Here is a 14,676-nt window from a genome sequence, read left to right as displayed (position 1 = left end):
GAGGGACAGAGAGAGACGAAGACACAGAATCTGAAGCAGGCTCCAGGCTCTGAGCTGTCAGCACAGAGCCCAACACAGGGCTCGAACTGACAGACTGCGAGGTCATGACCTGAGCCAAAATCAAGAATCAGAGGCTTAACTGACTGCCTCTGTAAACAGGGCATTTCTGAATGATTTCTCTTTAAGCTCTCTGCCTTCTCTGTTTCACTGCTGGAGCCAGATGGAGGAGTTTCTGCCTATGTAGCATGTGTTTCTTACTCCTTTCTTTCCTTCTTTTTTGTAGAGAGTGTGTAAGTGGGGAGGGGCAGAGAGAGAGGGGGAGAGAGAATCCCAACTGAGCCACCCAGGTGCTTCTATCTTATTCTTGTTATAAACATGGGGTTTAGGCTTTTCCACTTGGAGAAGTTTGTCTTGCTCCCTCTTTGTGAGATAAGCAGTTTTCCTTCTCAGCTTGCACTCTTAATCTTCATGATCTCCATGGCTTTTAGGAGTTGGATTTAGCTATATCTTAATTTTACCAGAACAAGAATTTGTGTGTTTTCTTTAAAATTTTTTAAATGTTTATTTATTTTTGAAGGAAAGAGAGACAGTGAGCAGGGGAGAGGCAGAGAGAGAGGGAGACTCAGAATCCAAAATGGGTTCCAGGCTCTGAGCTGTCAGCACAGAGCCGGACATGGGGCTTGAACCCACAAACCGCGAGATCATGACCTGAGATAAAGCCGGACACTTAACCGACTGAGCCACCCAGGCGCCCCAAGAATTTGTGTTTTATTCTCCTTGTTGTTTGGAGTATTTCTAAGGAGAGAAGAGGGAAAGGGAAATTATGCCACTATTCTCTAAGTAGGAGTCAGTAGTAATAAATCTTTAGTATCATCGCAAAATATGTTGCTTTGTTTTCATAAGTTGTATCTAATTATTAGGAGAGCAAAAACCTTTATTGTTTTATAGATTTTTGAAGTACCTTATTATTTTTCCTAAATTTCATTTTAAAAATACAAAAGAATTTCATTTAATTTAGCCTTAAAGGTAAACTATGTGTTCTACCTTTTTAAGTCTTGAAGGAAATGTATTGTTTGATAGTTCATTTTCTCCAGCAATAGTTCTGATAAAAACCAAAAGGAGAATCTATTGTCCACAAAGGGGGATTACTGAGTTTTATTTTGACGTAAAGAAATACATTTCAATTCTTACAGTTTTTACACTTTGAAAATTATGTACGCTTTTTCAAAATACCCATTTAAGAAAATTTACTGATTTCTTACAGAATTCTGTCACTATCTCTGCAATTCCTTGTCCTGTGTTCTGTTTTCCTATCCTTTTTTTTTCCTATATCATCTCTCTGCTGGCACTGTTTCAGTGGGTTTGTAATGGAGAAATAGTATGAGAGTTTTCTGTTGTAGGATCCTTGAAGATTGTGAAAAGTACGTTTAACTTCTCCTCTTCCTTCCCTTCCCTTCCCTTCCCTTCTCCTTTCCCTTCTCCTCTCCCTTCATTTTTATGATATAGACAACTACCCAAGTACGAAAAAAAAAGACGCTGAGCATTGTCAATAATGTCTTTTTTCGTACTTACGTAGTTGTCTGTATCATAAAAATGAACCAGCACAATATAAAAAGCATGTATTGGTTATCTATTGCAGTGATAAATTTTCTTAGAACTTAGTAGCCTAAAACTACAAATGTTTATTATCTCTCACAGTTCCTGAGGGGTAGGGATGTGGGAGCAGATTACTTGGGTGGTTCTAGCTCGGGGTCTTTATTCATGTATAAATTGCAGTTAAGCTGTTGGCTGGAGCTGCAGTTACCTCAAGGCTTAACTAAGGCTGGAAAATTTACTTCTAAGCTCAACACACGTAGTTGTTGGCAGGCCTCATCTCTTTGCTGGCTCTTTGCCACAGACCTCTATTTTTTGCCACATGGGCCTTTCCGTAGAGTTCCCTGAATTTCCTCATATCATACCAGCTGGCTTCTCTTAGAGCAAGTAATCCAAGAGAGAGAAAGATGGGGAGTGGAAGAGGAGGCCTAACGTGGAAGCTGCAGTCCTTTATAACCTAATCTTGAAGTGACATACTGTCACTTCCACCATATTCTATTAGTTACACAGAACAACACCGGTAAGAGAGGAGTACATAAAGGTGTGGCTACCAGGAGACAGGGTTCACTGGTAACTTACCTTGCAGGCGAACTCCCAGGAATAGCAGTGATCTATTTCAGAGTGAAGAGGTCACGTAAATCCAGATACAGTGTATTTTTTTTTATGAAATTGTGAATAATGTTTATATGCTTATTCTGCCATGTTCCATGGAGAAAGAGGTATTTTGCTATATTTACATTGAATTTAAGAGATGATCTTAGCAAGTTTGTGATTAGTATCATTCTTTGATTCCCTTTTAATATCATCTGAGGTCTTATTCTAATGTAAGTCCTAAAGAATTCTCCTCATAAAATCTTTGAAAGGAGGTGTCTAGCCAAGTTTACTTATCAAATATTTATTTGAAGGTAAGTTTTCTTTTTCTTTCAGATAGCTTATTCTGTTTAGTAAAGAAGATCCTTCCAGTGTGAAATAATAGAGGAGGAGTAACAACTTACATTTGTACAGTGTGCTGGAGTTGTAAAACGTGCTTTTCCCTCAGTACCTGGGAATGGACAAATTTTGGGGGTTGATACTTACTTAAGAAGAAGAAATCTATAATTTGTTTTCTTTTGGGGACTTCATAAACCTCTTTGAGAATGATGAACACAATGGTCTCTCCAGAGGGATACACTTATGCACACAAAGGTAATTTCACAATTTTGGGGCATCCTCAGAAGGTGCATGGATTTTAGATTGAGAACTCCTTCTTTGAAAGCAGAGGTAGACCTTTGATGGTCTCTGAAAGAAAGGAGTACTTTCTGATTTTCAAAATAGAAAGGGAAGCAATATATTGAACTCTAATTGGAAATGTATATTTCTTTTCATTTTATAAGGCTTTTAATTTACTTATCCTAATGATGGTTTTTCTTTCTGAATTTTGCTTCCTCCATAGCATCTGGAGCATAAGAACAGTACTTATTTTCTTCTTTTCCAAGAGAACAGAAAGAAATAGTAAGTTTAATTTCTATATTTTTATAAATACATTACAAAAAAACTATCTTCTAGTGCATTGGTTTCTAATTGAATGGCAGGTTGTGAAATGTATATTGAAATGACAATGTGGTAAATATTGAAGAGTTGTTTACTATCAAGCATTTTGTATGATCAACGTTGTTCTGTTTTTTTCATTTGTGTTATTTTTGTCTTCATTTAGAATATTTTTTATGCAAATAATTTCTTTAAATCAAGAGAAATTATTACTTGTTAATTTTTATACAAAACTTTTGTCGCGTCATTCTCTTTAAAATTTTTTTTTTTATTATTATTATGTTTACGTATTTTGGGAGAAAGAGAGAGAGACAGAGTGTGAGTGGGGGAGGGGCAGAGAGAGAGGGAGACACAGAATCCAAAGCAAGGCTCCAGGCTCTGAGCTGTCAGCACAGAGCCCGACGCGGGGCTCCAACCTATGAGTGTGAGATCATGACCAGATTCCAAGTTGGACACTCAACCGACTGAGCCACCCAGGCGCCCCTGCACCATTCTCTTTAACCTCACAGCTCCTAGGCTTTTGTTTTTATGGAAACATGCAACTTATGGTAATATCTCCTTCTGTAATCTGTCTGTGTACAGATTTTAAAGATTTTCCGGTCTTAAAAATATGAGTTATAAATAAAGATAGGCAAATTTTGTTATAAATGAACTTTATATGTGACTTCTTTTGTTTTAACTTTTAATTTTGGGAAATTTCATATGCATAATTACCTATACAAAAGTAGGGTGAATAATAAGTTCTCATATACCTGTCACACAACGTTAACAATCACCAATTGATGGTCAGTCTTGTGTCATTTTTACCTCCACCCACTTTTCTACCTACTGTATTATTTTGAAGTAGATCCCAGTTATATCTATCCATAATAGGCTTTAAAAATACATTATGTAATATATTATCATTCAGGAACATAATATTATATCTAAAAAATTTTTAATATCATAAAATATTAAATATGTTTTGTTTGACTCAAGATCCAAAGGAGATTCATACAGATATATGGCCCTCCTCACTTATGACTTCTCTTCAGCCCAGTTTAGGTTCTCTGGTCTAGTCTAGTGACCCTTCCTTGCAGATACCCTTGACTCTTTGTCCCTCTTTCCCATCCTACTTGTCTGGCAAAAACTGCACCTTGTTTAAATACAATAATATGCTTAATCTATGACTGGCAAAAACTTCTATATGCTTAATCTATCCCTGCATCAGAAAAGCTAAATTTATTTAAATATGTATTCAGTACTGCTACACAGTCCTATTTTATAGTTCCCTAGAAAATTCACTTTTTTCTCTTTGAGAGCATTTTTTGAAATTGTATTTCTCTTCAAATCACTAATACCTGCCTCTCTGCAAAAAAAAACAAAAATCAAATCAAAATAAAGCCAACCAATCAACCAACCAAATAAAAATTCAAAATCTACAAACAAACAAAATCCCACAAAATCCACCTGGCCACTCTCACGTGATAGTCTCACTTTATGGGAGAAAATAGATGTAAACAGAGGAGAGCTGCCTCTACTACCAAATGTATCAAGTTGGCTTCATCCGTTTCTCCTTCAGTTACGTTGTCATCCTTCAGTGGTAGGCTGGAAGACTGAGTGTGATCCCATTTATGGTTAAGCCCTCCGTTTATGTTTTGGGTTCTAGATACTCTGGCCATCTTGAGAACTTTGTGCTTGCCGTTATCTCTTCCTGCAGTTATCCTCTTCTGCATTATCTGTTGCTGTTGGATTGTCTCTATTGGTGTATCATCCTGCCTCCATACGGTCAGCTGGAGGGGAAAACCCTATCCTGACCCCATACTCCCTTTACTCTACCATGCATTCCTCTCTCTCCTTCAAAGTCTTCATCATCTGTACCTCCACAATTATCTTGAATCTGACCACTTCTAACCTGCTTTACCACTACTACTGTCCTAATTCAGGTCATTATTATCTCCTACTTGTACTGTTGCAATGGCTTCCTCACTAGTCTATTTTTGAGGTACAGATCAGTTCTCTTGTCTTCAAATTCTCTGATGGCTGCCAGAGTAAATCTGAATTCTTTACCCTTACTTTCTGGCTTATGCCCATTTCTCTAACTTCATCTCTCTCCACTCTTTTTTTTTTTTTTTTTTTCACTTTTGCTCCAGCCATCTTTTTGTCTTACAGACAAGTTTTAGTTCTCTGAACATCAGTTTCCTAATTTGTAAAATTAACAACATCATTAACATGAAATATTTGTTTTGGCAAGCTATTGTGAGTATTAAGAGAAACTATATGCCAAAGCATATGAAAATTGCAAAGTGTTATATACATGTGGACTGATGACACTGGTTATTCTTTTCCATTCCTTATTCTTTTTTATTTTTCTTGCCTTTTGAATTATTTTTGTCTGATTTAAGTGGGAACAGCAGATATCCTTGTCTAATTTCTGATTTTCAGTGGAAGAGCTTTTAATTTTTACCGTTATAGATGATATTTGCTGTGGTTTTAAAAAATATTGATACTTTTTATCATATTAAGGAAGTTAAGGTTATGGTGTTGTTTCCAGTGATATTTAGTAATATAGTAGATGCCAGGAGGACAAGAAGAAGTCTAAAACAAATATGTTCTCTGACTTCATGGAACTAACAAACTAGTGAAAAATAGAAGAAAACTTATTTAAAAATTTTTTTTTTTTCAACGTTTATTTATTTTTGGGACAGAGAGAGACAGAGCATGAACGGGGGAGGGGCAGAGAGAGAGGGAGACACAGAATCGGAAACAGGCTCCAGGCTCTGAGCCATCAGCCCAGAGCCCGACGCGGGGCTCGAACTCACGAACCGCGAGATCGTGACCTGGCTGAAGTCGGACGCTTAACCGACTGCGCCACCCAGGTGCCCCAAGAAAACTTACTTTAAAAGAGTGGTTGGAAACTCTTCTCTAAGGAAATTAAATATGTGAATATTTTATCTTACAAATAGGCACACCAGGACATGGTTATTATATAAAGCGGTTGGTTTAAAAATTTATTTCATGGATCCTTTTATTTAAAAAGAGTTACTGTGGGCACCTGGGTGGCTCAGTCAGTTGAGCAGCCAACTTTGGCTCAGGTCATGATCTCACAGTTCCTGAGTTTGAGCCCCACGTTGGGCTCTGTGCTGACAGCTCAGAGCCTGGAGCCTGCTTTGGATTCTGTGTCTCCCTCTCTCTGCCCCACCCCCACTCATGCTCTGTCTCTGTCTCTCAAAAATAAATAAAGATTAAAAAAATAAATAAAAAGAATTACTGTACATTTGAATAGGTATTACATGTACATTTAAAATAGACTTCATAAAAGATTGTCTTGCAATCCTGCACATATTTTTTTAGCATAAAGTCAGTTATAATATTTATTTTTTTAAGCCTGAAGCTATTGATTGTGTCTTTGCCTTTTACTCTCTTTAGTTTTATTTCCTTTTTTTTTTTTTTTTTTTTTAATTTTTTTTTTTCAACGTTTATTTATTTTTGGGACAGTGAGAGACAGAGCATGAACAGGGGAGGGGCAGAGAGAGGGAGACACAGAATCGGAAACAGGCTCCAGGCTCTGAGCCATCCACCCAGAGCCCGACGTGGGGCTCGAACTCCCGGACCGCGAGATCGTGACCTGGCTGAAGTCGGACGCTTAACCGACTGCGCCACCCAGGCGCCCCTCTTTAGTTTTATTTCCTTTGTTATATACCTAGTATAGAATAAGTGTTGGCAAACCATAGCCTGTGGGTCAAGTCCTGCTTACCACCTGTACAGGTCATGATCTAAGAATGATTTTAGCAGTTTTAAATCATTGAAAAATTCAAAAGAATAATATGTAGTGATATTACATTTATATGAAATCCAAATTTGTTTTTATTAAAGCAAAACGCTGTCCATTCATTTCCATGTTGTCTGTAGCTGCTTTCATTCAGAGTTAAGTAGTTGTGACAGAGTGTATGTGGTACTCAGTACTTCAGACTGTTACAGGATGTACAACAAACCACACTGACACAGTTATAACTCGACATTTCAAGTGCCATATGTATTGTGACAGTTTTCTTTTTATTAAATTATCAATGCATACTCATCATATAAAAACAGTAAGAGAAGATTGGACTTTGTTGCATTTTTAGGGCATAGTGGACTGTGGATTATTTTGTTATCAAACTGCAAAGCATTGTGTTTATTACTCAATGACATTATAACTGTGCTAAAAGAATACAAATATACATTGACATTACCATACTGATTACTCATTATGATATTCCCAATTCAGAGAAAAGCAATGGTCAGAAAAATTGGAACATTTAAAACGGAATATATCAACTGAGCTGAATTTCTTCATAAAAATAAAAAGTGAAAATGAAGCTTCAACCAAATAAGTTTCTGAGTGGCTTATTAGTGAAGCAGAGAAAGCTATTTACCAATGGTGAATTAATGAAATTGTGTTTGATTGCAGCAGCTGAAGAAATGTGTTCAGAGAAAGTATACTTTTTTAATTAGTAAGTAGCCTTTTGACAAGAACAATCGCTTGAAGAATTGAGAATATCGGAAGCAAGATAGTTAATTTAAAAACATGGCAAATGATTTCAAGTGATCTTCCAGTTGGCTCTGATTCTGCTCAGTTGTAGTTTATTTGAGGAGTCAGTACTGAGGTTGAAGTAACTGAATTAACTTCTGTGACAAGTCTGTGTGAAACAACTTCAGGACAGAATATTTTTAAAGTTAAAAAACTATCAATTCAGTAGGACCTGAAGTGGAATCTGCCAAGATGTATTATAATATTGGTGGTAAAATATTTCCAAAGACGACCTACAGATGGCCCACAGACAAATGAAAAGGTGCTCAACGTCAGGGAAACACAAATCAAAACCACAATGAGATATCACTTCACACCAGTCAGAATGACTAGTATCAAAAGGATAAGAAACAAGTTTTGGCAAGGACGTGGAGAAAAAGGAACCCTTGTGCACTGTTGGTGGGAATGAAAATTGGTACAACTACTGTGGAGAATAGTATGTAGGTTCTTCACAAAATTAAAAACAGAAATACCGTATGATCTAATAATTTCATTATTATTTATTCTTTATTTCTTTCTTTCTTTCCCTTCCTTCCTTCCTTCCTTTCTTTATTTCATTATTATTTATTATTATTTCAATAATTTCATTATTTACCCAGAGAAAATGAAGACCCTAACTTAAAAAAGTATATGTACTCCTATGTTTATCTGTTTATTGCAAGATTATTTATAATAGCTACAGAAGCAACCTAAGTGTTCATCAATAGACAAATGGATAAGCAAAATGTGGTGTGTGTGTGTGTGTGTGTGTGTGTGTGTAGATATACAATGGAATATTACATAGCCATAAAAAGGCCATTTGAGACAACATGGATGGACTTAGAGGGTATTATGCTAAGTGCTAAGTGAAACAAGTCAGACTGAGAAGGACAAAAAACATGATTCCACTCATAAATGGAATCTAAAAAATATGAATAAACAAAAAGCAGAATCAGACCTATAAATATAGAGAACAAATTGATGGTTGCCAGAGGAGAGGGGGGTGGGGGATTGAGAAAAAATGGGTGAAGAGGGGAGGGAAATATAGGCCTCTAGTTATGGAATGAGTAGGTCATGGTGTTAAAAGGCACAGCATACAATCAATGATACTGTAATAGCGATATAATGGGACAGATGATAGCTATACTTGTGGTGAATAGCCTAACATATAAACTTGTCAAATCACTAAGTTGTACACCTGAAACTAATGTAACATTGTGTGTCAACTATACTAAAAAATATGTGTGAAGCAGAAAAAAGGGTTATTTGGATTAATTTACAAAACTTGTGAAACTGTAAGGTGTTTAAATTCTATGGTTATTCTTCATGTTAGGCAATAGCAGATACTTTGCAGAGCATAGTTGAACCTATCATGTGTTATTAAATTAGTAGTGTCAATGGGGAACTTTATTCTCATGAACTTAAATATTGTCAGTTATGTGAACTTTAATCAGAAATAGAAGCTGAATATCTTAACCTGCCCAGCCCCACAGCACTTTGATGGCTCAGCAATGGTAAAGTTTTATGGTGGTATTTTGAGCTTAGGGCCTACACTGAAATATTTCTGCATGAGAAGAACCATTTTCAACCACTGTGATGGAATGCTGACTAATTTGGAAAATTAGCTTTTGCTGCAGAGTTGATAATGGTTCTTAATGAATTAAACCTAAGATTGCAAGACAAAACAGTCCTTATATGCAAAACCTATACTGATGTAAAACAGGTATCATTGTAATGACAAAAAGTAATTAAAAAAAAAAAAAGGCTGTGACAAGTTAAAACAAGAAGCAAAATCTCCATTCCCACAGAAATTTGCAGCAGATATGTTATCTGATCTCGAACTATAGTTCCAGCAGTGTTTTCCATACCCCACTCAAGTAGAAAGGAAATTTCCATATTTCCTTTCCATTTAACTGTGCAGTTGAGGGGCTTCCACTTATCTTCAATTGGAAGTGATTCATTTCCAATGTTATGACAAGATAAGGTAAATATCAATAGAAGAATTAAAGAATTCTACAAATCCCTTCCAAACAGTGAATATGCTCAATTAAATCATGAGCTTGTGGTTTGATTTCAATATTTAGCAGTACCTATCTGTTTGAAAAAACATTTTGAAAAATCAAGTATGTAAAATTTCATCACAAATCAACTTTAACATATTAACATTTGCAGTCAGTTTTGATAGGGAACACTGACTTCTTTTTTTCTTTTCAATTTTTGTTTAAATTCTAGTTACTAAACACAAGTGCAATATTGGTTTCTGGAATAGAATTCAGTGATTCATTACTCACATACAACACCCAGTGCTCATCACAAGTACCCTCCTTTTTTTTTTTTCCCCAATAGAATTTATTGTCAAGTTGGCTAATATACAGTGTATACAGTGTGCTCTTGGTTTTGGGGTTAGATTCCCGTGATTCACCGCTTACATACAACACCCAGTGCTCATCCCAACAAGTGCCCTCCTCAGTGCCCATCACCCATTTTCCCCTCTCCCTTCTCCCCCAGCCCCCATCATCCCTCAGTTTGTTCTCTGTATTTAAGAGTCTCTTATGGTTTGCCTGTTTGTAACTATTTTTTTCCCCCTTCCTTTCCCCCATGGTCTTCTGTTAAGTTTCTCAAGATTCACATGAGTGAAAACATGGTATCTGTCTTTCTCTGACTGACTTACTTCACTTAACATAATACCTTCCAGTTCCATCCATGTTGCTGCAAATGGCAGGGTTTCATTCTTTCTCATTGCCAAGTAGTATTCCATTGTACGTATAAATCACATCTTCTTTATTCATTTATCAGTTGATGGACATTTAGGCTATTTTCATAATTTGGCTATTACAACAAGTGCCCTCATAATACCCATCACCCATCTAGCTCATCCCCCACTCTCCTCTTTCCATCAACCGTCAGTTTGTTCTCTTTGAGTCTCTTATGGTTTGTTTCCCTCTCTACCTTTTCTCCCCCACTCATATGTTCATCTGTTTCGTTTAGGGAACACTAATTTTGAACCTCAATTAAGTGAAATGTTATCTCCCCACCCAAAAGAAAATAATTCAGTTTTTTTCATTGTTAGACCTATGTTACCGAAAAATTAAACTCAATTATTATTGTATTTGAATTTTATCAATAAGGATTTGTGGATGTTTGTTTTTTCTTATGCCTTAAACGTGCTGACTCAATTTTGTCTTTTGGCCCGTAATGCCTAAAATATTTACTGTCTAGTCCTTTGTAGAAAAGGTTTGCTGACTTCTGGATTAAGGGATAAATACTTGGCTTGGTCTTAACTAACTGTAGATGACTATTCTCTTTAAAGATGTTAACAGACTTCTTTTTCCCCTTTAGTAATAATAAGTCTGCTAGCATATTAAAAACTAAAATATTTTGGAGAAATTGTAGTAAAATCTTTTTATAAGTTTGTATTTGAATTTTTACATAAATAATATACTTTGATTTGGGTATTCAGATGCTTGCTACCCCAGAACTTCGATGAAGAAATAATAATTTTATTATAAATTTAATTAAAAATCAAGAATATTTATTTAAATTCTCTTTGGTAAAATGTTTAAATCTTTTTAAGTTTTGAACGGTGTTTTATTCTATGTAAAGTTGATTTTTCTCTGATTGTAAATATATAGGCAAAAATATGAAATATGTATGTGTAAAAATTGAGATAATCTTTATCTGTACGCATCAGTGAGAAATCCTAAAATGAGAAAGTATTCTTGTGGTTGCTTAATATATATCATTTGGCATGCTATTTTAAGATATCTAAGTATCTTAATATCCGACTTAGCTTTGATTTAAATCTTGTTTTCTAGATGAAGCATTGGATGATTTAAAATCCCAGAAGAAAAAAATAGTAAGTTATTTAAAATTAATTTATATAAAACAAATACATTAAGAATTGAATAAGTAATGTTTATCGGTTATAAGTAATGACTCTCCAAGTAACAAGTATGCTTTTAGATAGCATTTTAATGCTGAAGCTAAATTATGTATAATTTTACTAGTTAATAATGATTGACAGGAAAAAGTAGTTACATGGACCTTTTTGATTCTGAGAATCTATGTCAGTTGGAAGCTGAAAAGCAAGTAAATGAATCATATTGGAGGCTTAAATGAGGCAGAAGGGTAAAAAGGTAGGTGTCCAGTTTGATTATTAGAGCCAAAAAAGGTCAGTTCTAGGTTTTTTGGACAGTTCTCAGGTATTCTGGCTGAAGAAAGGGGGAAGGAAAGAATTGTTTTTTCATTTTCTATCAGCAGCTCTGATCACATGGGTATCTCTTGTGGGGCCAGTTAGATGTGTCCTTCAGACATTTGGAAAGGGGGCTAAGCATAAGAGATGAAGGACCCTAGATATTTAGACGTTGATATATCATAGTCTCTAATAAGTGAATTGAACTTGGTGTTTGACTTGAATTTATATATACTTTTTTGTATAATTATTTTTGAAGTATGAAAATGATAATTGATAGCAATAGCATGTTATGTAGAAACTTATTTAATGAAATTTAATTAAATGCAAATGATCAATGTATTTTAGAGTAACATGTAATAAGTAACAATTATGTATGAAAGTAATAAAAATTATGAAGGTTAAGATTAATGTCAAAAATTATTCTGTGAAGGTGCCTGGCTGACTTGGTTGGTAGATCATGTGACTTTTGCTTTTGGGGTCATGAGTTCAAACCCCATGTTGGGCTTAGAGCTTACCTAAAAATTTTTTTTTCTGTGAATTGGTAATAAAAGACACTGGTCTTGAGGGTTTTAAGTACTTGAAAAATAAAGGACCTTTAATTCTGAAAGGATTTCTTGTTTGAGCTGCTTCAGTGTTCTTTGAGTTATTTGTCAACATTGCATTGGCATTTTTAATGGTCCTGAAACATAGAAATATTGCCAGTATATCTTGTATTTCTTGCGTTTCACGCATTATGGAACAGCCAGAAATTCAAAATGAGGAAATACTGATGTTTCTCAGTAATATACAAGTTGTGATATGATTGATTTGGTTTGCTGATGTGATAAAAAGAAGAGCTGATAGAGTTGACCAGAGCCAAACCCCACTTGTACCAAAATGGAGAAATTCTGATGAAAGTAGAAAGTACAAGGAAGAAGACAAAAGAAAAAAGAAAAAAATAGAAAATTAAAAAAAAATTTTAAGTGATGAAGAGCCGACCCAGTGTCATTGGTATCATATGACCAGAAAGCAGAAACTTGGGGTAATCTTGGAGTAACAGCAGACTTGGAAAACTCTGTGAAAAGGCAAGCCAAGCTATTTGTTTCTTCTTTAATAGCCCTTGAAAGAATCACAACACAAATATACTTTACCTAGGTCTGACAGTTGGGAAATTCAGTTCAGGGTTCAACCTATATATATCTGTATATATTTTTTAATGTCTATATGGTTCAAGAGGCGTCAGTATTGCAGAATAGTTCAGTATGTCATGTTTCTTGCAGTATGATTAAAGAAAAATAAGTTGGCTGCTCCAACTCATTAATTAGGGAACACAATTTGTATTGATTTGACTGTTGTTTGTTATAATACTGTTGTTACTGGGAACTAGTCCCTGGCCTTTATTACTCAAGCCCTTAACAGAGCTGACTTGCTTGAGTTGCATTACCTTTTGTTTAGAACAATAGGTGTTAAGGGTGAGTTGGTAAGGAGCACAGTGCTTGCTCATGATTGTGCTGGTAATGAGAGGAAAAGAAGGATACTACTTTTTTTTCAACGTTTATTTATTTTGAGAGACAGATTGAGTGTGCGCAAGCCTGCGCATGCATGCACAGGGAGGGGGCAGAGAGAGAGGGGGAGAGAATCCCAAGCAGGCTCTGCCCTATCAGCGTGGAGCCTGACATCGGGCTTGATTTCACAAACTGTGAGATCATGACCTAAATCGAAATCGAGAGGATGCTTAACCAACTGGGTTACCCAGGCGCCCCTGAAGGGATACTACTTTTGAACAAAAGCTAACTGTAATAAAAACTGATCTTCTTCATTGATGTTTAAATTTAAACTATACATTTATAGCTTTAAAAATACTTTTATTATTGAAATGCCTGTAGAAAAGTAACTTTTATCAGTGTAAAATTATCCAACTCCTGTCTCTCCTCTTTTAATAACAAAATGAATATAAACTGTACTTACTACTTGACATTTTATTAAAGGTGGTTTCCTTAGGGATACATCTCTTTATTCTGAATAGATTTGTAATATAATTTATAAGTTTGTATAAGTGTAATTTGTGACAATGAACATGAATTATGAATTGATTAAAAAGTTAAATTATTTAGGAAAATTAGTATCTTGACAGTTTTAAATCTAAGAATTTAATGTAAGTATTTACTTATTAAAATAAAGCTAGGAATTAATCTTTAATTATCTAAAAAACTCCCAAGTCTAGATACGTACATTTTGCTACTCAAAAAAAAAAAATATATATAGCTTTAAAATTTATTGTTTAGTAGATAATCCCTCTGCATCCAAGAGCATCCCATCAAAACAGTTCAGAATCAAGATCCATCAAACACAAGTGTTGAAATTTAAGTGGCTTCATGAAAATGGTGTACTTTTTCAAGAACAGTATTTCTATGTGGTAATTCCTTTCTGGAATTCTCAGGAAATTTATGTTTTTCTAAATCCTGAGAAAAATCAGTTGAGAAATTAGGGACATGGGAGGGCGTGTTATAATTCCCTGAGTATTAAAACTTAACAGTTAACTACAAATGTTACTGGTTCAAAGGAATCCACTAACGCCAGTTGAAAGAAAGAGTAAGAAATGCTGACATGCTGAGCTATAGGTTAATGTGGACATTTCTGGAAACAGGACAGGAGCATGTAGTAGAGAAGTACTATAACCTAATTAATCAGTCTTGCTTTTGTGGCCATATCATGTTTTATGGGTCCTGTCTCTTGTTAATGTTGGGTTATTCTTGCAAATAGGTAATAATAAGCTTATACATGTAATATATTGTATATATAATCCTGTGAATGACATTCCATGAAATAAATTTTAGAAGCAAGATAAGTC

General features: G+C 35.1%; 1 protein-coding gene across 4 annotated transcripts in view; it reads left to right on the top strand.

Annotated features, from left to right (window-relative positions):
• Positions 1-14,676, top strand: part of LNPK (lunapark, ER junction formation factor) — a 75,415-nt gene that overhangs the window by 18,376 nt on the left and 42,363 nt on the right. For all 4 annotated transcript variants that reach the window (XM_045480278.1, XM_045480280.1, XM_045480277.1 and 1 more), the window contains 2 exons: positions 3,026-3,084; positions 11,467-11,507. In XM_045480278.1, the coding sequence (XP_045336234.1) occupies positions 3,026-3,084; positions 11,467-11,507 (100 nt within the window). The remainder of the gene's footprint in view (positions 1-3,025; positions 3,085-11,466; positions 11,508-14,676) is intronic.

This window comes from Leopardus geoffroyi, chromosome C1 (assembly GCF_018350155.1).
Source record: "Leopardus geoffroyi isolate Oge1 chromosome C1, O.geoffroyi_Oge1_pat1.0, whole genome shotgun sequence".
Lineage (NCBI taxonomy): Eukaryota > Metazoa > Chordata > Mammalia > Carnivora > Felidae > Leopardus > Leopardus geoffroyi.
The sequence above is the reverse complement of the archived record's forward strand: the minus strand, read 5'-3'. Positions and strand labels throughout refer to the sequence as shown.